Source organism: Antennarius striatus, chromosome 11 (genome assembly GCF_040054535.1).
Source record: "Antennarius striatus isolate MH-2024 chromosome 11, ASM4005453v1, whole genome shotgun sequence".
Taxonomy (NCBI): Eukaryota; Metazoa; Chordata; class Actinopteri; order Lophiiformes; family Antennariidae; genus Antennarius; species Antennarius striatus.
In genome coordinates, this window is record NC_090786.1 from 3,486,967 (window position 1) to 3,514,174 (window position 27,208).

Genomic DNA, 27,208 nt, shown 5'->3' on the forward strand with positions numbered 1-27,208 from the left:
GGTACCGACCTGATATTAATCTGGTACCGGGATGCGAACCATTAGGTGCCATTAGGTACCATTAGGTACTGGTCTGGTCCGGATTCACAGCTTGGTACCTAATGGCCTGTGGCCCGGTACTAGGTTGCGACCCGGTGGTTGGGGACCGCTGTTCTAAAAGGCTGCTGGAAGCAGAAGTAAAGATAATACGTCAGTCACATAAATTGAGCTGGTATACCTTGAGCACTGTGAATAATATTATGTAATGGTAGAGTAGAGACAGAGGATTAAAACCCACCAGTTTAGTAACAGGTTGTGTAATAATCACAAAACTTTAATGAGATCTGCCTCTGGACTGTGGGAATGACAAATACCCAAACACCAAAAGCCCTCGGTGGCAGAATTCCAACTTAGAAGAGTTTTTTTTTTTCACTCTGGATGGAAAACAATGAGCAGACTGTTTGCCAGGATCCACCTCCAGAAGAATCCAGGGACAAATATGTTCACCCACTGTGTTATTACACTGATGGCAGCAGGCAGAACATTTCACTCACAAAACTGTCATTAAAGAAGTAAAGTCAGAGTTCAAACGTGAGGTTTTTAACAAATCAGTCATTATCAGATGTTAATTCTGCAGATAGACCCTAGCTGGAAAATCTTATAGGTGGCTCGCATCATAGCACTGAAAGAGCTAAGGTCATCAGAGATGAGTCAGTGGACAGACGGAGAAGGATGAAGGCAAATATTCATATTCGATCTTTCGGTCTGGACCACAAGGAATTGTCGGAACTGGGATGGGAAATGGCTGAACTCTGCCTTCCAGAGTGCCGTTCTGAGGCTGATCCATGAAGATTAGAAGTCTTTATCCCAGCCAGAGAGCTCATCAGGAGGCTCCTCGGTGTCCGGGGGGAACATGTCAAAGTGACTGTGATCCAAAGACCCGTCAAGCTGCAGGAAAAGGAACATCAACTTCATAGAATTACATTCAGTCATCATGGGCTCATTGACATCATCCCCAATGTGGCTACTAATGTTCGTGTAACATGTAGAAGGACAGTTAACTATGGACTCATTTGATACCAGGTCTTTGTAGCAATCAATCTGCTTCAACAGGCTTTCTCTGATGCTCTGGACACTGACAGATCACAAGATGCTGCACACTGACATATGTGCAGCATGCTGACATATGCAAACTAACCCTAACCCTAACCTAACCTAACCTAACCTAACCTAACCTAACCTAATGCTAACCATAACACTAACTATTACCTCAAAGTTAGCTCAAAGTTCTCAAAACAAGCATTACAGTCTGGGGAGCAGTGTCCAAGACCCACTCCCTACATATACTGTACTTTCACCTTTGCCAACTTCCTTTACCCTTATCTTCCCTAACCCAGGACTTTCCAATATAAGTCTCTGACTGAATAGAGGCAAGTTCCCAGACATTTGACCCAAACGTCAAGGGTTCAATCCCCAACCTGGCTATATATCTTTTAATCATCTTCTTAACCACCATCTACCTCACCCTTATATTTCTCCACAGACAGCACATAGAAGCTGCAGCTCTAAGCTTTCAACACAAGCTTTACAGTCTGGGGAGCGGGGTTAAATTCCAAAACGGGCGTCACAGGCTTGGAAGTGGGGTTCAACTCCCACTCCCTGCTTAAACTTTCACCTCTACCATCTTCCTTTACACTTACCCTCCCTAAACCCAGAACTTTCCAGTATGTGTTCTTGATGGAGTAGAGGCAAGTTCTAGGCCTTCCAAACTGAAGATCAAGGGATCAATTCCAAACCTAGTTATAGTTCTTTTGATCATGTTTTCAACCACTGTCTACCTCATCTTTGTATTTCTCCACCAACACACCATAGAAACTGTACACTAGCTCAAAGCATTCAACACAAGGTTCACTGCCTGGGGAGTAGGGCTCAAGTCCCACTTCCTCCATACATTTTCACCTACTTTTATTTCTTTTTATAGACAAACCAACCGACCAGTTAAAAAAAATTATTTTCAAGGCAGAAGAGCTGACCAAAAAAAGTTTTTTAGATCAACCAACTAAAAAAATGTTATTTTAAATTGACCGACTGACCGAAAATTTTTTTTTAGACAGAACAACCAAAAAGAAATTTTTCTAGACCAACCGACTGAAAAAAAAAAATTTTTTTGGACAGAACGACTGAAAAAAAAAATTTTTTTTAAACAGAACAACCGAAAAAAAAATTCTTAGACCGACTGACTGGTCAAAAAAAAATTTTTTTAGACCGAACGACGAAAAAAATATTTTTTTTACACCGACCAACTGGTTGAAAAAATTTTTTTTTTCGACAAACCGACCAATCGATCGGTCAAAGAAAATTTTTTTAGATTGACCGAACAAAAAGAATATTTTTCAGCCAAATGACCGAAAAATTTTTTTAGACCTACTTACCTGTTGAAAAAAAAGGGTTTTTTTTTTTTTTAGACCGAACGACCAAATTAAATAGGGGTTAGGGTGTTATGGGTTATGGTTAGGGGTTAGAGTTAGGGTTTAGGGTTATTGGTTAGGTTAGGGGTTAGGGTTAGGGGTTAGGTTAGGTTAGGTTAGGTTAGGTTAGGTTAGGTTAGGTTAGGGTTAGGTTAGGGTTAGGTTAGGCTTAGGTTAGGGTTAGGTTAGGTTAGGGTTAGGGGGTTACGGTTAGAGTTAGTAAGGTAAGGGTTAGGGTTTAAGGGTTAGGGTTAGCGGTTAGGGTAAGGTTAGGGTTAGGGGATTATGGTTAGGGCTAGAGGTTAGGGTTAGGGTAGGGTTAGGGGGTTAGGGTTAGGGGTTAGGGTAAGCGGTTAGGGTAGGGTTAGGGTTAGGGGGTTAGGGTTAGGGCTAGAGGTTATGGTTAGGATAGGGTTAGGGGTTAGGGTTAGGGGTTAGGGTTAGGGTTAGGGGTTAGAGGTTATGGTTAGGGTTAGGGGGGTAGGTCGGTCTAAGTACGTTTTTTCGGACAGTCTATCGATCTAAATTTTTTTAGACTTGTCAGTTAGGGTTAGGGTGAGGGTTGTTCTGTAAAAAAAAATTTTCTTTCGGTCATTCGGTCTGAGATTTTTTTTTTTGACAGGTCAGTCAGTCCAAAAAATTTTTTATTTGGTCGTTTGGTCTGAAAAAAAATTTTTTTGGTTGGTCGGTCGAAAAATGTTTTCTTTTTTCGAAAAGTCAGTCAGTCTAAAAAAAAGGATTTTGTTTTGGTCTTTCGGTCTAAAAAATTTTTTTTTTCAACCAGTTGGTCGGTCTAAAAAAATGTTTTTTGGTTGTTCTATTTAAAAAAAATTTTTTTTCGTCGGACGGTTGGTCAGTCCAAAAATTTTTTGTTTGGTCGTTTGGTCTGAAAAATTTTTTTTCCGGTTGTTCTGTCTAATAAAAAGTTTTTAGGGTTAGGGATTACGGTTAGGGTTAGCAGTTAGGGTTAGGGTAGTGTTAGGGTCAGGGGATTAGGGTTAGGGCTGGAGGTTAGGGCTAGAGGTTAGGGTTAGGGGTTAGGGTTAGGGTAGGGTTAGCATTTAGGGTTAGGGCTAGGGGTTAGGGTTAGGGGTTCTGGTTAGGGTTAGGGGGGTTGGTCGGTCTAAGAAAATTTTTTCGGACAGTCAATCGATCTAAAAAAATTTTTTTCCAATAGTCGGTTAGGGTTAGGGTGAGGGTTGTTCTGTCCAAAATTTTTTTCTTTCGGTCGTTTGTTCTGAAAATTTTTTTTTGACAGGTCAGTCAGTCCAAAAAAATGTTTTGTTTTGTCATTTCTTTCGGCCAGTCGGTTGTTTCTAAAAAATTTTTTTTGAAAAATTAAAATTAAAATTAAAAAAATTTCTTTGGTTGTTCTGTCTAAAAATGTGTTTTTTTCGGCCGGACGGTTGGTCAGTCCAAAGATTTTTTTACTTGGACGTTTGGTCTGAAAATTTTTTTTTCGGTTGTTCTGGCTAAAAAAAATTTTTTTTCTTTGGATGGTTGGTCTAAAAAAATGTTGTTTTTCAACCAGTTGGTCGTTCTAAAAAAATTTTTTTTGTCGGCAAGTCGGTTGGTTCTACAAATTTTTTTTTGGTCAGTCTAAAAAATTATTTTTTTGACAGGTCGGTTGGTCTAAAAAGTTTTATTTTCCGGTCGTTCAGTCTAAAAAAATTTTCAGGGTTAGGGTTAGGGGATTAGGGTTAGGGCTAGAGGTTAGGGTTAAGGGTTAGGGGTTAGGGTTAGGGGTTAGGTTTAGGTGTTAGGGTAGGGTTAGGGTAGTGCTAGGGGGTTAGGGTTAGGTGTTAGGGTTAGGTTTAGTGGTTAGGGGTAGGTTTAGGGTTAAGGGGTTAGGGTTAGGGTTGTTCTGTCCAAGAAATTTTTCTTTCGGTCTTTCAGTGTGAAATTTTTCTTTTTTCGACAAGTCAGTAAGTCTAAAAAGAGTATTTTAATTTTGTCGTCTGGTCTAAAAAAATTTTTTTTTCAATCACTTGGTCGGTCTAAAAATGTTTTTTTCGGTTGTTCTGTCTAAAAATATATTTTTCTTCCGACGGTTGGTTTAGAAAAAAATTTTTTTTCAACCACTTGCTCGGTCTAAAAAATTTTTTTTTTGGCCAGTCCATTGGTTCTCAAAAATGTTTTTTCGGTCGGTCTAAAAAAATATTTTTTTTGACAGGTTGATCGGTCTAAAATTTTTTTTTCCCGGTCATTCAGTCTAACGACTGAGGGTTAGGGTTAGGGGTTAGGGTTAGGGGTTAGGGTTATGGTTAGGGTTAGCAGTTAAGGTTAGGGGTTAGGGTTAGGGTAGGGTTAGGGTACAGTTAGGGGTTAGGGTTAGGGTTAGCAGTTAGGGTTAGGGTAGTGTTAGGGGGTAAGGGTTAGGGCTAGGGGTTAGGGGTTCTGGTCAGGGTTAGGAGGGTTGGTTGGTCCAAGTACATTTTTCCAGACAGTCAAGCAATTTGAAATTTTTTTTTGAGTAGTTAGTTGGTTGGCTTGTCTAAAAATGTTTTTTTGGACTTGGTTAGGATGAAGGTTGCTCAGTCCAAAAAAAATTTCTTTCGGTCGTTCGGTCTGAAATATTTCTTTTTTGCCAAGTCAGTCAGTCCAAAAAATGTTTTTATTTGGTCGTTTGGTCTAAAAAAAATGTTTTTTGGTTGGTCGGTCTAAAAATGTTTTCTTTTTCGACAAGTCAGTCAGTTTAAAAAAAGTATTTTTTTCTTGGTCATTTGGTCTAAAAAAAAATTTTTTTTCAACCAGTCGGTCTGTCTAAAAAAATGTTTTTTGGTTGTTCTGTCTAAAAAAATTTTATTTTCTTTGGATGGTTGGTCTAAAAAAAATTTTTTTTCAACCAGTTGGTCGTTCTAAAAAATTTTTTTTTGTCGGCCAGTCGGTTGGTTCTACAAATTTTTTTTTGGTCAGTCTAAAAAATATTTTTTTGACAGGTCAGTTGGTCTAAAAAGTTTTATTTTCCGGTCGTTCAGTCTAAAAAATTTTTTAGGGTTAGGGGTTAGGGTTAGGGGTTAAGGTTAGGTGTTAGGGTAGGGTTAGGGTAGTGCTAGGGGGTTAGGGTTAGGTGTTAGGGTTAGGGTTAGCGGTTAGGGTAGGTTTAGGGTTAAGGGGTTAGGGTTAGGGTTGTTCTGTCCAAGAAATTTTTCTTTTGGTCTTTCAGTGTGAAATTTTTTTTTTTCCGACAAGTCAGTAAGTCTAAAAAGAGTATTTTAATTTTGTTGTTTGGTCTAAAAAAATTTTTTTTTCAATCACTTGGTCGGTCTAAAAATATTTTTTTTGGTTGTTCTGTCTAAAAATATATATTTTTCTTCCGACGGTTGGTTTAAAAAAATTTTTTTTCAACCACTTGCTCGGTCTAAAAAAACTTTTTTTTGGCCAGTCGATTGGTTGTCAAAAATGTTTTTTCAGTCGGTCTAAAAAAATAATTTTTTTGACAGGTCAATCAGTTTAAAAATTTGTTTTTCAACCAGTTGGTCTGTCTCAAAAAAATTTCTTTGGCTGTTCTGTCTAAAAATGTGTTTTTTTCGGCTGGACGGTTGGTCAGTCCAAAAATTTTTTTTGTCGGCAAGTCGGTTGGTTCTACAAATTTTTTTTTGGTCAGTCTAAAAAATTATTTTTTTGACAGGTCGGTTGGTCTAAAAAGTTTTATTTTCCGGTCGTTCAGTCTAAAAAAATTTTCAGGGTTAGGGTTAGGGGATTAGGGTTAGGGTTTGTTTTTCAACCAGTTGGTCTGTCTCAAAAAAATTTCTTTGGCTGTTCTGTCTAAAAATGTGTTTTTTTCGGCTGGACGGTTGGTCAGTCCAAAAATTTTTTTTGTCGGCAAGTCGGTTGGTTCTACAAATTTTTTTTTGGTCAGTCTAAAAAATTATTTTTTTGACAGGTCGGTTGGTCTAAAAAGTTTTATTTTCCGGTCGTTCAGTCTAAAAAAAAAAATCTAAATCTAAAAAAAATTTTTTTACTTGGACGTTTGGTCTGAAAATTTTTTTTTTCGGTTGTTCTGGCTAAAAAAATGTTTTTTTCTTTGGATGGTTTGTCTACAAAAAAGTTTTTTTTTTCAACCAGTTGGTCGTTCTAAAAAAAATTTTTTTTTGTTGGCCAGTCGGTTGGTTCTAAAAATGTTTTTTGGTCAGTCTAAAAAATATTTTTTTGACAGGTCAGTTGGTCTAAAAAGTTTTATTTTCCGGTCGTTCAGTCTAAAAAAAATTTTAGGGTTAGGGGATTAGGGTTAGGGCTAGAGGTTAGGGTTAGGGGTTAAGGTTAGGTTTTTTCAGGTTAGGGTTAGGGTTGGTTGGGTTAGGGTTAGGGTTAGGGTTAGGGGTTAAGGTTAGGTGTTAGGGTAGGGTTAGGGTAGTGCTAGGGGGTTAGGGTTAGGTGTTAGGGTTAGGGTTAGCGGTTAGGGTAGGTTTAGGGTTAAGGGGTTAGGGTTAGGGTTGTTCTGTCCAAGAAATTTTTCTTTCGGTCTTTCAGTGTGAAATTTTTTTTTTTCGACAAGTCAGTAAGTCTAAAAAGAGTATTTTAATTTTGTTGTTTGGTCTAAAAAAATTTTTTTTTCAATCACTTGGTCGGTCTAAAAATATTTTTTTTGGTTGTTCTGTCTAAAAATATATATTTTTCTTCCGACGGTTGGTTTAAAAAAATTTTTTTTCAACCACTTGCTCGGTCTAAAAAAACTTTTTTTTGGCCAGTCGATTGGTTGTCAAAAATGTTTTTTCGGTCGGTCTAAAAAAATAATTTTTTTGACAGGTCTCAAAAAAATTTCTTTGGTTGTTCTGTCTAAAAATGTGTTTTTTTCGGCCGGACGGTTGGTCAGTCCAAAAATTTTTTTACTTGGACGTTTGGTCTGAAAAATTTTTTTTTCGGTTGTTCTGGCTAAAAAAATGTTTTTTTCTTTGGATGGTTTGTCTACAAAAAAGTTTTTTTTTTTCAACCAGTTGGTCGTTCTAAAAAAAATTTTTTTTTGTTGGCCAGTCGGTTGGTTCTAAAAATGTTTTTTGGTCAGTCTAAAAAATATTTTTTTGACAGGTCAGTTGGTATAAAAAGTTTTATTTTCCGGTCGTTCAGTCTAAAAAAATTTTTAGGGTTAGGGGATTAGGGTTAGGGCTAGAGGTTAGGGTTAGGGGTTAAGGTTAGGTTTTTTCAGGTTAGGGTTAGGGTTGGTTGGGTTAGGGTTAGGGTTAGGGTTAGGGTTAGGGGTTAAGGTTAGGTGTTAGGGTAGGGTTAGGGTAGTGCTAGGGGGTTAGGGTTAGGTGTTAGGGTTAGGGTTAGGGTTAGCGGTTAGGGTAGGTTTAGGGTTAAGGGGTTAGGGTTAGGGTTGTTCTGTCCAAGAAATTTTTCTTCCGGTCTTTCAGTGTGAAATTTTTTTTTTTTCGACAAGTCAGTAAGTCTAAAAAGAGTATTTTAATTTTGTTGTATGGTCTAAAAAAATTTTTTTTTCAATCACTTGGTCGGTCTAAAAATATTTTTTTTGGTTGTTCTGTCTAAAAATATATATCTTTCTTCCGACGGTTGGTTTAAAAAAATTTTTTTTCAACCACTTGCTCGGTCAAAAAAAACTTTTTTTTGGCCAGTCGATTGGTTGTCAAAAATGTTTTTTCGGTCGGTCTAAAAAAATAATTTTTTTGACAGGTCGATCAGTTTAAAAATTTGTTTTTCAACCAGTTGGTCTGTCTCAAAAAAATTTCTTTGGTTGTTCTGTCTAAAAATGTGTTTTTTTCGGCCGGACGGTTGGTCAGTCCAAAAATTTTTTTACTTGGACGTTTGGTCTGAAAATTTTTTTTTTCGGTTGTTCTGGCTAAAAAAATGTTTTTTTCTTTGGATGGTTTGTCTACAAAAAAGTTTTTTTTTTCAACCAGTTGGTCGTTCTAAAAAAAATTTTTTTTTGTTGGCCAGTCGGTTGGTTCTAAAAATGTTTTTTGGTCAGTCTAAAAAATATTTTTTTGACAGGTCAGTTGGTCTAAAAAGTTTTATTTTCCGGTCGTTCAGTCTAAAAAATTTTTAGGGTTAGGGGTTAGGGTTAGGGGTTAAGGTTAGGTGTTAGGGTAGGGTTAGGGTAGTGCTAGGGGGTTAGGGTTAGGGTTAGCGGTTAGGGTAGGTTTAGGGTTAAGGGGTTAGGGTTAGGGTTGTTCTGTCCAAGAAATTTTTCTTTTGGTCTTTCAGTGTGAAATTTTTTTTTTTCCGACAAGTCAGTAAGTCTAAAAAGAGTATTTTAATTTTGTTGTTTGGTCTAAAAAAATTTTTTTTTCAATCACTTGGTCGGTCTAAAAATATTTTTTTTGGTTGTTCTGTCTAAAAATATATATTTTTCTTCCGACGGTTGGTTTAAAAAAATTTTTTTTCAACCACTTGCTCGGTCTAAAAAAACTTTTTTTTGGCCAGTCGATTGGTTGTCAAAAATGTTTTTTCAGTCGGTCTAAAAAAATAATTTTTTTGACAGGTCAATCAGTTTAAAAATTTGTTTTTCAACCAGTTGGTCTGTCTCAAAAAAATTTCTTTGGTTGTTCTGTCTAAAAATGTGTTTTTTTCGGCTGGACGGTTGGTCAGTCCAAAAATTTTTTTACTTGGACGTTTGGTCTGAAAATTTTTTTTTTCGGTTGTTCTGGCTAAAAAAATGTTTTTTTCTTTGGATGGTTTGTCTACAAAAAAGTTTTTTTTTTCAACCAGTTGGTCGTTCTAAAAAAAATTTTTTTTTGTTGGCCAGTCGGTTGGTTCTAAAAATGTTTTTTGGTCAGTCTAAAAAATATTTTTTTGACAGGTCAGTTGGTCTAAAAAGTTTTATTTTCCGGTCGTTCAGTCTAAAAAAAATTTTAGGGTTAGGGGATTAGGGTTAGGGCTAGAGGTTAGGGTTAGGGGTTAAGGTTAGGTTTTTTCAGGTTAGGGTTAGGGTTGGTTGGGTTAGGGTTAGGGTTAGGGTTAGGGGTTAAGGTTAGGTGTTAGGGTAGGGTTAGGGTAGTGCTAGGGGGTTAGGGTTAGGTGTTAGGGTTAGGGTTAGCGGTTAGGGTAGGTTTAGGGTTAAGGGGTTAGGGTTAGGGTTGTTCTGTCCAAGAAATTTTTCTTTCGGTCTTTCAGTGTGAAATTTTTTTTTTTCGACAAGTCAGTAAGTCTAAAAAGAGTATTTTAATTTTGTTGTTTGGTCTAAAAAAATTTTTTTTTCAATCACTTGGTCGGTCTAAAAATATTTTTTTTGGTTGTTCTGTCTAAAAATATATATTTTTCTTCCGACGGTTGGTTTAAAAAAATTTTTTTTCAACCACTTGCTCGGTCTAAAAAAACTTTTTTTTGGCCAGTCGATTGGTTGTCAAAAATGTTTTTTCGGTCGGTCTAAAAAAATAATTTTTTTGACAGGTCTCAAAAAAATTTCTTTGGTTGTTCTGTCTAAAAATGTGTTTTTTTCGGCCGGACGGTTGGTCAGTCCAAAAATTTTTTTACTTGGACGTTTGGTCTGAAAATTTTTTTTTCGGTTGTTCTGGCTAAAAAAATGTTTTTTTCTTTGGATGGTTTGTCTACAAAAAAGTTTTTTTTTTTCAACCAGTTGGTCGTTCTAAAAAAAATTTTTTTTTGTTGGCCAGTCGGTTGGTTCTAAAAATGTTTTTTGGTCAGTCTAAAAATATTTTTTTGACAGGTCAGTTGGTATAAAAAGTTTTATTTTCCGGTCGTTCAGTCTAAAAAAATTTTTAGGGTTAGGGGATTAGGGTTAGGGCTAGAGGTTAGGGTTAGGGGTTAAGGTTAGGTTTTTTCAGGTTAGGGTTAGGGTTGGTTGGGTTAGGGTTAGGGTTAGGGTTAGGGTTAGGGTTAGGGGTTAAGGTTAGGTGTTAGGGTAGGGTTAGGGTAGTGCTAGGGGGTTAGGGTTAGGTGTTAGGGTTAGGGTTAGCGGTTAGGGTAGGTTTAGGGTTAAGGGGTTAGGGTTAGGGTTGTTCTGTCCAAGAAATTTTTCTTTTGGTCTTTCAGTGTGAAATTTTTTTTTTCCGACAAGTCAGTAAGTCTAAAAAGAGTATTTTAATTTTGTTGTTTGGTCTAAAAAAATTTTTTTTTCAATCACTTGGTCGGTCTAAAAATATTTTTTTTGGTTGTTCTGTCTAAAAATATATATTTTTCTTCCGACGGTTGGTTTAAAAAAAATTTTTTTCAACCACTTGCTCGGTCTAAAAAAACTTTTTTTTGGCCAGTCGATTGGTTGTCAAAAATGTTTTTTCGTTCGGTCTAAAAAAATAATTTTTTTGACAGGTCTCAAAAAAATTTCTTTGGTTGTTCTGTCTAAAAATGTGTTTTTTTCGGCCGGACGGTTGGTCAGTCCAAAAATTTTTTTACTTGGACGTTTGGTCTGAAAATGTTTTTTTTCGGTTGTTCTGGCTAAAAAAATGTTTTTTTCTTTGGATGGTTTGTCTACAAAAAAGTTTTTTTTTTTTCAACCAGTTGGTCGCTCTAAAAAAAATTTTTTTTTTGTTGGCCAGTCGGTTGGTTCTAAAAATGTTTTTTGGTCAGTCTAAAAAATATTTTTTTGACAGGTCAGTTGGTATAAAAAGTTTTATTTTCCGGTCGTTCAGTCTAAAAAAATTTTTAGGGTTAGGGGATTAGGGTTAGGGCTAGAGGTTAGGGTTAGGGGTTAAGGTTAGGTTTTTTCAGGTTAGGGTTAGGGTTGGTTGGGTTAGGGTTAGGGTTAGGGTTAGGGTTAGGATTAGGGTTAGGGTTAGGGTTAGGGTTAGGGTTGGTCAGTTTTTCTAAACTGAAAAAAATTTTACACGGTCGGTGTAAAAAAATTTTTTTTCCATAAGTCAGTCAGTCCAAAAAATGTATTGTTCGGTTGGTCGGTCTACAAATTTTTTTTTTTCGACCAGTTGGTTGGTCCAAAAAATCGTTCGGTCCAAAAAATTTTTTTTCAGTTGTTTCGTCTAAAAAAAATCTTTTTTACTGTGGTTGGTCGGTCTATGAATTTTTTTTCGGTCAGTTAGTTGATCTACAAAAAAAATTTTTTTTAACCGGTCAGTCGGTCAGTTTGTCTATAAATAGAAAAAAAAGGAGGTGAAAGAGTATGCAGGGAGTGGGACTTGAACCCTGCTGTCCAGGCTATGAACCTTGTGTTGAACTCTTTGAGCTACAGCTTTTATGTGGCAGATGTGGAGTTGTACAAAGATGAAGTAGACGGTGGTTAAAAACATAATTAAAAGAATTATAGTTAGTTTGAGGATTGGACCCTTGTTCTTCAGGTTGGAAGTCCTGGAACTTGCCTCTACCCCATCAAGGACATACACTGAAAAGTTCTGGGTTTATGGAGGATAAGGGTAAAGGAAGATGACAGAGGTGAAAAGGTATGCAGGGAATGGGACTTGAACCCCACTCCCCAGACTGTGAAGCTTGTGTTGAAAGCTTTGAGCTATAGCTTCTATGTGTTGTTAGTGGCGAAATACAAATATGAGGTAGGCAGCGGTTAAAAACGTGATCAAAAGAACTATAGTAAGGTTGGGGATTGAACACTTGATATTCTGGTTGGAAGTAATGGAACTTGCCTCAACTCCGTCAAGGCCATACACTGAAAAGTTCTGGGTTCAAGGATCATAAGGGTAAAGGAAGATGGCGGAGGTGAAAGGATATGTAGGGAATGGGACTTGAACCCCACTCCCCAGACTGTGAAGCTTGTGTTGAAAGCTTTGAGCTATAGCTTCTGTGTGCTGTCAGTGGCGAAATACAAAGATGAGGTAGGCAGTGGTTAAAAACGTGATCAAAAGAACTATAGTGAGGTTGGGGATCGAACATTTGATATTCTGGTTGGAAGTTCTGGAACTTGCCTCGACTCCGTCGAGGCCATACATTGAAACGTTTGGGGTTTGGGGAGAATAAGTATAAACAAAGATAACAGAGGTGAAGGGTTATGCAGGGAATGGGACTTGAACCCCACTCCCCAGAATGTGAAGCTTGTGATTAGAGCTTTGAGCCATAGCTTCTCTGTGGTGTCTGTTGAGAAATACAAAGATGACGTAGACGGTGGTTAAAAACATGATTAAAACACTTATGGTCAGGCTGGGGATTGAACCCTTGCTATTCAGGTTGGAAGTCCTTGAACTTGCCTCTAGACCACCAAGGACACTCAATGGAACTTTTTGGGTTTGGAAGGATAAGGGTAAAGGAAGCTGGTGGAGGTGAAAATCCAAACCAAAATCTTGACCCTAACCCCAACCCTAACTGTAATCCTAACCCTGACCCTAACCATAACCCTAACTGTTACTCTAACCCTATCCTTTAACTTTAACCCTACGCCAAAACCTAAAACTAGCCCTGACTAGCTCTGACCCTAACCCTAAGACAAACCCTAACCCGAACCGTGACCTAAGTGTAACTCTAACCCTAACTCTAACCTTAACCCTAAGCCAAATCCTAACCTTGACCATACCCCTAACCCTTATCCTAAACCTAACAATTGCTTCCCCTCATCCTCAACCCCCATTCCCCCTTTTTTCCCTAACCATAACCCTAACCCTCTAATCGCCATCCCTTCCCTCACTCCCCCTGCTTCCCTTACCCCAGCACTCTTAAGTTATATCTTTCTCTTTCCCATTCCAGCACATCCTCTTGATGGTGTAGAGGCAAGATCCAGAACTTCCAACCCGAAGATCAAGGGTTCAAACCCCACCCTAACAACAGTTCTTTTAATTATGTTTTAAACCACCTCAGAACAAACCACTAGAGAAGCTGTAGCTCAAAGCTAAGTTGCCATGATGAGGTCTCATTACCCAGCAACCACAGGTTCAAATCCAGACCTTGACATGACCCAAAAAACTCCCATACCCACTCAAAAAAACTGAGCAACTCTCCCCCAAGAAATTGTTAATATGATCTTTTTTTAAATTGTGGACCATATTAACCGTTATTTATTTTATTTCATTAATTTATCCAGCTTTCCCCAGCTCCCTTTTCTTTTTATAAAAGTCACTCAATCAATCAATCAATCAATCAATCAATCAATCAATCAATCAATCAATCAATCAATCAATCAATCAATCAATCAATCAATCAATCAATCAATCAATCAATCAATCAATCAATCAACCTTTATTTTTTATTTATAGCTCTTAATCACATCAGCAGACATTTCAAAGCGCTTTAACAGAAAGAGAAGCCCAACAGAACCCTCCAGAGCAAAAGCAGGGAAAAACTCCCTATTGAGGAAGAAACTCCGGGCAGGACCCAGACTCTGGAGGGCGGTCATCCGCCTTGACCGGTTGGGTGACCCTACCTAACCCTAACCCTAACCGTAGGCCTAACCTTAATCCTAGCCCTAACCCTAACTTCAACCCTAAGCCTAGCCCTGACCATAACCCTATTGCAACCCTAACTCAGTTTAGACTATCACTAACACTGAGACTACACCATTAACTTAATTGTATCCGCAACCAAAACCCTCGCCCTAATAATGTATGTGGTTTCAAATATGTGGTAAGTTTTGAAAAGAATATGAAATGCTGTGAAGAGATAAGTTACATATAAAAACAGATTTACTTCACATCTATTGGAGGAAGAACACTTCTATTCCATCTATGGAGCTGACTGAAGTGTAACCACATTCCCACACATATAAAGTCGTGACAGTTCTCCTTGTGTCCACAGGATGTCCCCAGATCTCTCGCATCACCACATATGTACGTTTCTCATACATGTGGTCTGTTTTCCTGTTACCAATCATATGTTAGCCAGTTCTTTACGCTGTGTCTGGCTGTGACCAATCAGATCCATCATATATTCAGTGTCTTAACTTTAACATTTTTTGTTTCAGATAAAGGAAAAAGTCTTGATGAATGATTATACAAATTGTCTTCCATATCGTTCATATTGATCTAAAGTATTTTCTATAAGTTTGCTGACAAAATAATTAAACCTTTTTTTTGTTCGAACTGATGTAGACAAACAAAAGTCATAGTCTCACCTCCCTCCTCAAAGGAGACTGGAGCTTGTGACGCCTCAACCCCTCCCAGTTGAAGCCCTGGAACCACCTTTAATACAGATATACATGATAAAAGGTGGACTTCATACCAAAACTACACAACTCCAGAAACTTCAGATAGACTAAGCCTCTCTGGGATACTGTTTTTAAACACACTAATGAAGCTTCTCTTGAACTTACTTGTGTTTCTTGATGTCGATGATACCATTCTTTTTGTTTCCTAACCTCTCTACTGGGTTTAGTCTGAGATGAAAAGATACATATTTATGCGGTAAGGTTGAATTAAGTTTAAGTATTTTTATTCAATAGTATCTATTTAAATCATCAGGAACCATGTTGTCCTATAGCTGATGGTTTGTGACTCATACTTGCAAAGTCTCCTGATGAGGTCGTCCGGACGCTTGCCTACTTTCTTGGGGAAATCCACCTTCTCGATGCCATGGAGGACCATCGTGTAAATCTTTATTGGGTCTGTGCCAGCAAAGGGTGGACTTACAGAAAAATGAGGAACATTTCAGATGATACTGTACATTTTAGGAAATGCTCTTTTCATTGGATTCCAGCATTTATGCTAAACCAGGCTAATCTGAGCGACAGCTCCAGCTCCATACTTGGCTTCATATTGAAGAAGACTTTCTCCTATAGTGTATTGTACGCTTTACCTGCCGGTGAGAAGCTCAAATACAAGAATTCCTAAAGACCAGCAATCTGCTCCAAAGTCATGGCCCTTGTTTAGGATGACCTCTGGGGCCACGTATTCTGGAGTCCCACAGAACGTCCAGGTCTTCTTCCCGAGGCCGATCTTCTTAGCGAAGCCAAAGTCTGCCTGAAGAAAACACGGAGGAATTACGAATCTGTTGGAAGTAATGAGGACCTTACCATGGCAAAAGTTTTCATACCAGTTTAACATAACCCTCAGCATCCAGCAGGAGGTTTTCGGGTTTCAGGTCTCTGTAGATGATGCCCATAGTGTGGAGGTAATCAAAGGCTTCTAAAACACAACCAGTGCAGAACCTGGCTGTAGGGTCATCGAAATAACTCCTGGTTGGATTGGAAACAAATCACACATTAATGGTATCTGGTATGGGAGGATTCTGCTCCTTGTTACACAGCAGAGGTCAACTTAACCAGTATCATGGGCAACAAACGGGTCTATAGATGTTTCTTTACCTTATAATGTAAAGCCTACCTGTCATGGATGTTTTAAAGCACTTGTGAACTTCCTGTTTGAATAGTTCTCTTCATTTAAGCCTCTTTTCCCATCACAAATCAATTTATACTAGTTTTTTTCTGACATTTTACCACACAATTACAGAAATATTTACGAATGGGGTAAATAGATTAAAAATATTACAACAGAGACATTTCTTTCACTGAAAAGAAGGTTCTGACATTAGGTCTCTTGACACAGTTCATTTATGATGAGTATAAAGTGTTTGTTGGTTTACACTGTTGGTGCAAAACAACTTTATCTTTTAGAGTGAAGCAAAAAGGACCTACACTCACATGTCCCGCAGCACAGTCCAAAGCTCCCCTCCCAGACACGCCTCAAGCAGCATGTAGACAAACTTATCATCCCGAAATGTTCGGAATAACCTGGAATACACATAAAGAAAGCCCAGGCTTGACATTAGCTGGAGGTAATTCACTTGCTGCTCATGTCACAAGAAGAAAAAATCATTGAACAAAACTCAGCCAAAGCCTCCCTGATCAAATCCTACTGATGCTAAAGCGCTTCAGAAAAAAAAGAAAAGATGTTAACATCCTAAACTGATGTACATAAAACTATTGGGAAGGAGATAAATGGGAAACTGAACATGGCTGAACTTTTCTCTGAGTGCTGGTAGAAGACCTTTGTGTCTTTGAGGAAACAGGAGAGATAAATCTCTTCTGTGCAATGGACAGCAGCATTCTCAGAGCTGGTTCCCTAGCAACTCCACGGAGACACCTACAAAATAAAAGCTCTTATTCTATCCTTATTGTGACAGGTTGACCCGTTAGCTAACTCACCCCTTCTCCAGCCTCTCCTGTTCAAATGTCTCCACTGGCTCACATGATAAAGAAACACAGGCGTATAAAAACACCTCGCTCTTTAAGTTCTTATATCTATTACCTGATGATGAACGCTGAGTTTGTTTGCTGCAGGATGTTCTTCTCAGAGTAGATGTGTTCCTGCTGTCTGGTGTCCACTATGTGCTTCTTCTTGATACACTTCAGAGCAAACGTGATTTCATCGTCCTTCAGTTTTACCTGAGAAACATCAGACAGGAGCTCAGTGAGATGCTAAAGCGGTAGCCCTAATTTGAATTTGGCTGTCACGTCTCACCAGCTCAACTCGTCCAAATCCTCCCATTCCTAGTGTAGCTACGATCTCCAGGTCTTGGAAAGGCTGGTGTGGAGGAAGGAGAGCTATCCTCTCCCTCAGCTTCCTCAGTTCCTGAGCCTCCATAGAGTCCACCTGAGGCGAGTGTGGCCTGACAGGGGAGTGACAGGAAACATCACCACTAAAACAGGAAATGCGGCAACCAATGAGTCGCCATTGTCGCTACTTTAAGCAGCGTTTCTGTGCACTTACAGGGCATTTCGCCTCTCATCGCTCCTGGAGAGCTCCTCCACATATTCCTTCAGGTAGGCCTGGAGCTCCTCGTAAGTTCCCACCATTTGGTTGAAATTGCTAAAGGGGAAGGAGTTGCGCTCATAAGACCACAACAGTTACTCTAGATGGTGCTTTATCTCAACTCATGTGGACTCCATGTCAGGTTAATTCAGGTGACTCACTCTCTGTCCACCACCAGGCAGTGTGTGTCGTTCTCACTGCAGATGATGTTGGCCGAGCGAACATCCTCGCTGGTCTCATAGAGATCACGCAATTAAAATGGTTGTTGTAACATCAGTTGTGATCAGATTTGCCACAGATGAAGTTAGACTGATGTTGATTGTATGTAAAGTGTTGGATTTGTGTACCTGATAAGAGCTTTCTCCCCAAAGTAGTCTCCAACTCCCAACGTCTTGATTTCCTGAGGTTCACTGAATCCCTCGGTGCTCTGAGTGACAATGACCTGCAGAGAAAAGAACAAGAACGAGATGATGACTGTTTTACTCGCCAGGTCAGGATGGACAAAATGAGTAAACAATCGAGCTTTAAGAAGGTAATATTCTCTCTCACCCCTCCTTTTGCAATAATAAAGAAAGTGTTCCCTTCTTCACCCTCTCGAATGATATGCTCCCCTTTTTCAAAATGGTCCTGAAAGGACAGCGTCAGTCATTCTCCTGTCATATTGGATGGGATCCGAACCTTGAACTGGATAGAACTGGTATTAAATACTTACCACTTCAAGACAATCAACAATTTTGGCTAGTTTCTCCTCGGGGAGTCCTTGCAGCAGGGACACGCTGGTACAGAAACAAGCCAACACATGTGTTACACAGAGTGAATTTTCAGATTGAAGCAAGTTGGTCGGATGATGAAGATGCACTCGCGTTGGTACCTGCGGAGAAAGCTGAAGTACTCCTCGTGTCTGGCCTGTGTGGTTTGCATCATGATGGTCTGGAAAGTCTGGCGGTCCAGAGCCCAGATGTGAGCCTGGGTCACAGCTGGACGAGGATGGAACCATTAACCTTCATTAAAACCAAATCTCATCCTCACTGCAGCAGCTGAACAATGGTCTCTCTAAGCAGGCTTGCTTTTTATGCTATAACTTCTTCTTCCTGCTCCTTTCTGAACATTTTTACTGCTATTCTTTATCTGTGTTTTGTAATTGCACACTCAAACAAAATTACCATTCATTCTCTAATTAGATCAACAGCAATTTTAAAATCAAATTAACTTAATAAGTTTTAAAATTTGTGCATTGCCTGACTAATGTATAAAGCACATGTGTCAAACTCAGGGCCCGGGGGCCAAATGTGGCCCTCCACATCATTTTATGTGGCCCGCAAGATCATAAAAGGGCAGAGTGTCTAAAAGTAAATAGATCAAAAGTGTGCTTTTGCCAAAACTACATTTCCCATAATGCAATAATTCAGCCCATTTTACTTTGAGAAAAATCTTTTGAACAAGGTCAACGTCCTAATTTGTGTTTGATGTTATTGTTTTTATTCACTTGGATAGTTTGATCCTTGATTGATGGAGTTTTGTGGGTTTAATAACCTGACAAATTAAAAGGATTTATGTTATAACAGAGAAACAAACAAACATGTTTTTTCTGTGCTGTTACTCAAGTTACAAACTGTAATGTTTGTAACTTGAGTAAGTAATAAATTATTTAACATTAAAGAGTAGTTACATGTATTTTACATTACACTGAGTTACATTTAGTTACATTTATTAGTTACATCTGGCCCTTTGAGGACAGCCATCATGCCAATGTGGCCCTCGGTGAAAATGAGGGGCCACAACTGAAAGGAAATGCTGCCGTCGCTCACCTTTAACCGTGGCTGTTCTTTTACAGTTGTACAGTATGGCCAGTTCTCCAAAAGCTGTCCCGGGACGCATCTCCCCCAACAGCTTCCCATTCTGGATGACCTCCAGCAAACCCTCTGCAGGAGACGACATGAATATGTCATCAATATCATCATGATGTCATCAGTATATCAGGAAAACCAGGGCACACAATAAGGTGAAACCCCGACCCGCCAGCACATAGAGGTAGTTTCCAGCCTCGCCCTCCTGGATGACCAGCTGCCCGTCGGTGTAAACCTTCTCGTACATGCAGTCCACCATCTCCCTGCTGTGCTGGGGGTCCAGCCTCTTCAGGAAGTCATTGTTCATGATGGCGTCGTTGATGAGCTTCTTGGTGCTGGGGTGGGAAGAATGGAGCAGAGGCAGACACTTGAACTAAAGACCTTTACCTTTACCCTGAAAATGCAGCTGCTAGCTGCGAGCTAACAGCGCTAGCCATCGCTAGTTTACTAGATATGGTAGCTGCATTGGGCGTGCATTGTTTAAAAAAAGACATGCAAATCAAATCAATATTATATTTGTCCAAATAGCACTCTGCTAATGCTAATAAGCGATATATGTGCCATCAAAGTGGTATGTGTGCCGCAAATCTTTGGTTTGGAGTCTTAGAAATGTGAGTCTATCCATCAGGTTAATGTATGGAGTTTAATTTTATTCAACAGGTCTCCCTGAGTGTGTGTCTGAGTGTGTCCCTGATTACCACATCACACAGAGGATATTCTAGAGGCGGGGGTGAAAGGAGCCAGCTGAATGGGTCTGAGACCGGCGTGCACAGGAGGCAGCCCATAATGATCCAGACCAGACCCTCAGATCTCAGGAGCTTTTTGTTTTCCATCTATTATGCCGTCATGCTAATGATGTAGCCTTTCAAATGTGGGGGATGGGAGGACGATGGCGGAGCTGTGTTGTTCCGTTTGGCTTCATCACAGCTCATCAAACTGCTCAGATTATTCTACCTTTACTCGCCCTTGACTGTGTCTTATTTATTTCAGGGGTTTCTTTAACTCACTGTGCGTCTTTGTGGACGGCCTTGGCGATGGAGACGTGTGCTGCTCTCAAACCTCCACAGAAGTTCTCTGAGGTGGGTTCGGCGGAGACGCCCTCTTTGGCTCGCAGCCTGCGGTGAACCTCCACGGCCACCCGGTGGAAGCGGCTGGGACCCTGGTTGATGACGCTGAAGAGGCGGTGGCTATGGTGGCACAGGGTGGGAGGGGAGCGGCCCAGGCCGTTGGTGTAGCCAATGGCGTCCTGGAGCTTGTCGATCTGGGAGATCTTGGCCTCCAGCTCCCTCTGGAGATGCTGGAGCTGGAGCTCCTGGGCTCGGGACTCCTGGTTTCGATGTGCTAGCGCTGCCTCCAGGTGGGAAACTCGCAGTCTGAGGGTAAGAATCGGTCCAGTCATGAAAGGACGCCACGCAAAGTTGGACGACCAGACACAAACTCAATCTTCGCCTCTAGACTCAAGGAAAACGTCTGACATGTAGCATGAAGATACGCTAACACCTGTACATATCTCAGAGTCCACAATGACACCTTCATCTAGAGGCTAGACAAATCCCTTTGGCTTAGAGGCTACATGAATGCTAACTAGCTTTGAGGCTACACTAACACCTTTAGCCTCACGGTTACACTAGAGACACTAAAGACCATTTCCCCAAGAGGGAACAATAAAGTTCCTTTCTTTCAAAAAAAAATACTGTACAAACAATGTGTAAAAGTAATCAACCAGAGAAGCCTGTGTGACGGAGCACCCACTACCTGGGCCAACAAGAAAAAAACAGCCGACCTCCAGTGGAGGATTTTACATGGTGCCATCGGTTCCAATGCTTTTAAATTGTATTTCCCTTTGTTTATTGGTGTTTAGTGTTTTTGGAGTTTCATCTAATGTAAAATTGTAAAATGTTTGAATGTGATTTAAAGTGTTTTTGAAAAAATAAAAAAATCTTTCTTCCTTTCTTTCTTACACCTTTAGCTAGAGGCTATATTAACATTGTACGAGTAAATGTGTTAGAAACACTTAAAAGCACAGAGACTAAATTAATACTGTAAACTGAAGCACACAACAACACCCTCAGACCATTTTAAACAATGAACAACATTAAATTCACTCTGTTCCCGCCCAATAACAGAATACTGATGAGGTTTGATCCTCACCTGAGGGCATCTGAGTCCATGTCAGGAGGTTCTGTGTGAACGGAGGCCAGGCAGGTGTTCTCCTCAGCCCGGGGGGCTTTTATCGAACCGTTGCCCATGGCCAGACATTGACCGACCACCATAGGAATGGTCCTCAGGTCCAACAGACCACCACGACCTTCTGAGAGGAAGCCCTGCAGCTTTTTAAGGCACTACTTTTTTAACATAAAGACACTTTCATGTGATTTAATTCAACTTTTCACAAGTTTTTTTTTCCCCCCAACAATTTCTGAACACCTGTGAGCTTCAACCTCCAGAAATCTCCAGATTCTCCTGTAAATTTTAATATTAGACTTTCAGGTTTTAATATCTATGCGAGAAGCTTTTTAAAAAGGAAAACCATAAAAACCCAACAATAAATAGCTATTTTAACAAACTATTTTTGTCAGGTTGGGAAAATATTTTACACATTTAATCTCACTTATCATACAGAATATTCATTATCTTGTATTTTACATGTCGTCACTGAATAAGCAGATTCTCTCCAAAATCTACACTTGAATTCCAGAGGTTTCCTTCATTTACTTACATGTTGGAGGAGGAGGATGTTGGAAACAATAATCCTGATGTCTGTAAAAACAGTACGAGCGTTGTTACTTCTCCAGTCCAGCCGCCTCGCCCTCAGTTTCCATCCACAAACACAATAACTCTCCTCTCTCCTCGTTTCTGCTCCCTATCAGTTTCCAAGGATTGAATCTGTTGGAGGTTTCTGGCGACCCCTGGTGGCTGTCTGCTGTTTGAAACGTTGACACGATAAAATTCTATTTTTAAGGCGATAATAAAGTGATTTAAAAAAAATTTTTTTAAAAAAAGCTTTTTACAGAATACTTTCCATATATTTGTTCAAACTGATGACAGCCTGGAAATACGAGACTGCATCTGTGACGTGGATTATATCAACATTACGTGATACGATTCCAGATTTTTTAGCATTTATGAAAGAATCTGATAGCCTCACAAAAATTTGATCCTTTTTCCGTGCTAATTTGATTAGAACATTTTCAATAATGAGTTAAATCACATCATTACCGGATATAAAATAAATACAAGCATGCACATGAACACAAAAATAAGACTGGCTCCATTTAAAATGGGGTTCTTTATTCTGAGTTAATGGCAAATTCAAATTTGATTCATGCTGAACAATGAATCTGTTTGGCAATCAGTGACGACAGCTGCCATAGTTTGGATTATAAAAAGTAAAAATAAAGCTCTTTCGAGAAAAAAAAAAGCAAAAATCATTCTTAGCCTTATAAACATTCAGTTCTGACACAGCCACCAGGTACTCAGCGTGAGCTGAATACCTTCGCCTGTGGTTGGAAGTCACATTGAATCTTGGAAAATAAAGCTTATACATCTCTATTCAATGTTGTAGCACAAAAAGCTGCACAAAGGTCACTCAGCTGTCAGATGTTTTTTGAATGTGCAGAAAAATATCAAATATACAGTATATCTAATGTTCCATCACCAATATAGGACAAAAAGATGAAAACAAGTGTAAATAGTGCTTCATACAAGCTCAATAATAACATGCAAATTCTGAATAATGCCCTTTATCCATTCTCAGATATTCTAATCTGTACAGAGTTTCAAACCAAAACACATTATGCATCTGTATCTCTATGTGTGTTTAAAAAATATAATAGGTTAACTTATTTTATGAACATTTTTTCTTCTGAATCCTCATCTTCTGTTTGAAATGCAAGATGTGCAACTGCTGCTGTACATGTAAAAAGCAAAGCATTCGATTGGAGGAGGGTCAAAGAAACAAAGAAGATGGCTGTGAATCTTCATGTGTGCACAGGTGTGCTGTCTGCGGTCACCTGTGTGATGCACCTTCATTCTGTCGATGATGAAATATTTCTATTTCTAAGGGAGGGAGGACTGCAAACAGTCTGGCCTCAGGGGGACTAATGAAAACTCAGTGGTAGAAGAAAAACCTCCATAATGATAGAGAGACAGATGAAGGTTCTGAGTCCACAGAATGTTTCTGGGGCTTCACCATAAGATGGGGATTTGTATTAAATGTAAAAATCAAACAAAGAAACACAAAAGAAAAGAGAGCAAAAAAACAGCCTGTAAATTTCCAGGTCCAAAGAACCCCTAAGATCCCAAACGGTCTCGTCCAGCGGTGAATGAAATCCATGATGTCAGAGCTGTAGAAAGAGTGTACCAAGAATGTTTCATAAAACAAGATCCCCCAAATCTTTACCCGGTATTTAACAAAATGCCGAGTCCGCGTTAATATGGTGAAGCACCAGAAACGTCAGCGATGCGATGAATAAAATCCTTTCTTGCAATCTAATTCCAAGAACTTCTCATATGTTTACACACCTGAATGTTTTACGGTTCATCTGAAAAAGCTGTGAGGAGAAGTTAAATTATTGAGGAGTCTTTAAAAAAAAACAAAAAAAAACACAGGCACACAATTTAAACCAAAATCTATGCAAACAAAGTGTGTACTCTTCATGTAAAATGACTCAGATTTGGATTTATGTGGATTTTAATTTCAGGATGAATCCACAGCTGGAAACAAATGATTTATACCTTAAAAATTATAAACGCATGTCTAAAAAAAACTGTGAACCTGCTGAATTTGCATTGCGTTACACAAAGAGTACAACTTAAAGATGGCAAACCAAGTAAATAAAGCAAATGAATGATATATGTGCAACATTTAAATATGAAATTTAAAGCAGACGAATCATTCTCTGTCTGCTGCTTAAATTAACTTGAATGAGATTAACAAAAGGATTTCATGAATGTGATTTGAAGGAGCAAACAAACGCACACGTGAAGGTAATAATGTTCTGACACAGTGCTTTCTGAACTCTCTCAGCCACCGTACATTTCTTTAGCGAAATAAAACCGATTAGAACGTTGCAATAAATAATTAAACGATGTCATTTTTAGGTTACTTTCATCGAAACATGCAACTTTTGCGGTAAATTTAAATATAAAAGATACATCTCACCCACTAAAGAAAAGTTTGCTTGAACTATAAAACTTTTTTTTCTTCACACTACTAAAGTCAAAAACTGGAAAACAAATAAATAAAAAATCAAATACCATCTTGACCCAAGTCTGTTTAGAAGGCAGCTGTCAAAACGGCATCAGGAATGATTCTGTACATTTGATTTTCAATGAAACAGGAAGGATTTGTGAAACAAACCAAAGGGCAATTTTTAGATCATTAGCATGTCGCCTAAAAAACTGTAATTTTGAGATTATTTAAAAAATAATTTTTCAGTCGAATTAAAACTTTTTTTCTGCAGATATTTTAACCTATTGGGTCAAATAAAATAAAAAAAATCCATATCTGCATACAATTTATAGAGAATGCAAAATGAGAATAAGAGTAAAAACGTTTGGTAAACAGGCCAAAATACATAAATAAATGTCAACCATCTGTACATAATTAGCATATGCCCTTAGAGTATTTTGATGCTTACTTTTTATGTAAAACAAAGTATCAATAATGCAATCTATTTACAAAGAATGAGTACTTTTATACATAAAATCCCTTTTTCTTCTATTGTACAATACTTACAGGTACAGCACTGAATCATCGTGTCCTCCTCAATACCTCAATACAAAAAAGAATAAAATAAAAATAAAGAATATTATATGTGACCAGGCGTGAAGTCTGATGCTGGTATTTCCTATACAGCGCAATCGTTCAAAGAAAAACATCATAGCTGCAGGTAAAGGGTTTTTTTTTTTCTTCTGAAAAGGCAGTCAGGTAACATCAAGAAGGAATCATCAAGAGGATGCTTGTTTTTTGGTTTTTCGTGGAAACACATGGCATCGATCTGCTCTGTGAGCTGCTCTGAATTCTTTATCACAGTTACAGGATCGACATCACATCAAACACAGCAAATAGCTGGTGTTAAAGTGTCCATGCCTCGCTCTGGCTAGGAGTTAAATGTGGATGCAGTCAAAGAAACACGTCGGTAGGTAGGGTATCTCCCCGTAGTGGCGACGGCGTCTGTCCATCAATGACTAACTAAAGGATGGTGAAACGTCTCTACTCTCCAGTCTGATTGAGTTTCTACCAATACTGGCACCGAGTCCAGCCTCCTGGACAACGGTTGAGATGCCAACTCCAGGTTTGGATTAAAAAAAAAAACCTCAAAGATATCTCCAAAAGGTCTTCAAGTTTCCTCTCTGTGGCCTCGTGGAGTCCGTCTCTGGTAGCCCTACTTCTTAGCCAGTTGGAAAGGATGTTGACCCTTTGGACATAGGTGTGAATAGACTTTAAGCACTTCAGATATGTAAGCAAGGCAAATAGGGGATGCATAAAAGGGTAATAATTATCATTATCAGTAATTATCTGTTTGTTTGAAATGGGGATACGGTTAGGGTGCACCAATTTTTTTGTGGTCGGTTCGTTAGTTTCGCACAATTCATCTACAAAGAAAGAGAACGATTAAACAACAACTCTGATAACTTTAGTAGAACTTTAGTCACCTCAAAACAGAAGCAAAAATCATCAGAAATGTATGTTTAATAATCATGATTGTCACCTTGAAACACTTGAAACACTTCAGGACACATGTGGACAACATTTAGGATCCGTAAGAACAATGACGGTCAGTTAGACGTGAGTTATTGTGAGGTAACAGGTGCACAAACAGGACACAATGAATGCTTTATTGCTGACAAAGATACAACAAGAATCTCTCAGAGCAACATCAAATCCAAGCAGAGCAAACACAAAACGAAGCTTCGTCAAAGAGCAGCATTAAATGGACCGAGCTCCGCTCCGCTCCGGCCGGTCCGACCATTTCTTCCAACACTGAGTCACCTGGTCGAGTTAATGAGGTTAGCTTAAGCAAAGCTTCTCCATGAAGGACTGGGGATGAATTGTCCTACAGTTCTTCTCCATTGTCCAAGCAGGTTACAGCTTTCTTCATAAACGGATGAGACAAGGCGGCGTCATGCCTTAAGGGTGAGCAGCAATGTTTCCATCCAACAATATGGGTTGTTTACGGATTAGAAGACTGGACAAACAATCTACAAACACTGCAGTTAATAAATCCGGCAGCCGTAAAGCAGAAAAAAGGCCGCCCATAAAATTTTGGCAAAACTATTTACAAAGAATTGAAGCGATACATGAGCAGCTGTCGCTTTCCTGCTGTACAACTAAACATTTTCAGGATTTTTCAGGCCTGAATTTATTTATTTTTTTAGCTTCAAATGGTTAAGAGGTCTTTGTTGACACCCTCCTCTTGGACGCCAGTGTTGGGTTGGGACTGATATGATTGTCTGGAATACTTGATTCTTCGTTCTGTGGGTGGTACAGTGAATTTAACGTCAATCTGCTAACCTGCTAGCAGATTTATTTTGGGATAAAAAGACCAACATCACCAATAATGTTCTGTTTCTGGTTGGTAAAGATCAGACATTGACTCTTCTCCGGAGTCAAAGTGCATAATTATAAACAGCTTCCTGTTGCTTTGACTCATTAGTGTAATAAATTTGTTTCCAGCACTCTATCCCACAGAGGAGGACTCAACGAAGACTTTTCAAAAAATGCAAACACAACACTTTCCAGCTCACAACTCAGTGCAGCATGGTCGATTACAAAAGAACGACGTAATACAATAAGTTAATGAGCATTATCCATTTCACATTATGCACAAATATCATGCATATGTAGCCACATTATAATTTTTTTTTACTGATCGTGTCATATTAAAATAACGTAAAAGATATAAAAATCCAATACATACATTGTCATATGTATTAAAATAAACAATCTGTACAACATTTTGTCTTTTTTTTTTTTTTAGGATTTTTTTTTTTTCCATGTATAACAGAATGGGTGAAAGTAAAAAAATAAATATCCTATATACAATCACACAAGCCATTCCAAAGTTACTGTCACTGCAACGACAAAACAGAACATGACGTGTGAGTTCAAACGATGCTCATGGTGAAGTTAGAATGAGAGAACGACGCGGGGTTAAAACTGCGTGACTTACTTTATTCCAACATCCCGGCACAGGTAAGCCGTCGTCTCCCTGCAGAAAGAAAGTGTGGCGTTAATAAAGCCGAAGCTGCAGAGATGAACGCCGATCATGCAGGTGTACGAGGCAAACAAGAGCATTTAATCAATTAATCACAAGTTATCTCATGGTGCTTCTGAAAAACGCAGATCTAAACTTTA

General features: G+C 38.8%; 2 protein-coding genes across 2 annotated transcripts in view; both read right to left on the minus strand.

The window, feature by feature from the left end:
* Nucleotides 1-608: 608 nt before the first annotated feature.
* LOC137603760 (cGMP-dependent protein kinase 2) lies at nt 609-21,603 on the minus strand. Its single transcript, XM_068327506.1, has 20 exons — nt 21,566-21,603; nt 20,998-21,191; nt 19,854-20,219; nt 19,015-19,181; nt 18,808-18,921; nt 17,871-17,976; nt 17,712-17,775; nt 17,549-17,626; nt 17,347-17,441; nt 17,161-17,229; nt 16,958-17,056; nt 16,709-16,856; nt 16,496-16,632; nt 15,889-15,978; nt 15,282-15,423; nt 15,045-15,208; nt 14,751-14,873; nt 14,563-14,625; nt 14,365-14,431; nt 609-927 (listed from the first exon to the last, which is right to left on the minus strand). The coding sequence occupies exons 2-20, from the start codon at nt 21,117-21,119 to the stop codon at nt 832-834; spliced, it is 2,310 nt and encodes a 769-aa protein (XP_068183607.1). The 5' UTR covers nt 21,120-21,191; nt 21,566-21,603; the 3' UTR covers nt 609-831.
* Nucleotides 21,604-22,133: 530 nt separating this feature from the next.
* The window catches only part of col13a1 (collagen, type XIII, alpha 1), a 43,163-nt gene continuing 38,088 nt past the window's right edge, over nt 22,134-27,208 (minus strand). Inside the window, exons 38-39 of the mRNA XM_068326757.1 lie at nt 27,024-27,062; nt 22,134-25,268 (exon numbers count right to left, since the gene is read on the minus strand). Coding sequence (XP_068182858.1) covers nt 25,236-25,268; nt 27,024-27,062 — 72 coding nt within the window. The 3' untranslated portion in view covers nt 22,134-25,235. The remainder of the gene's footprint in view (nt 25,269-27,023; nt 27,063-27,208) is intronic.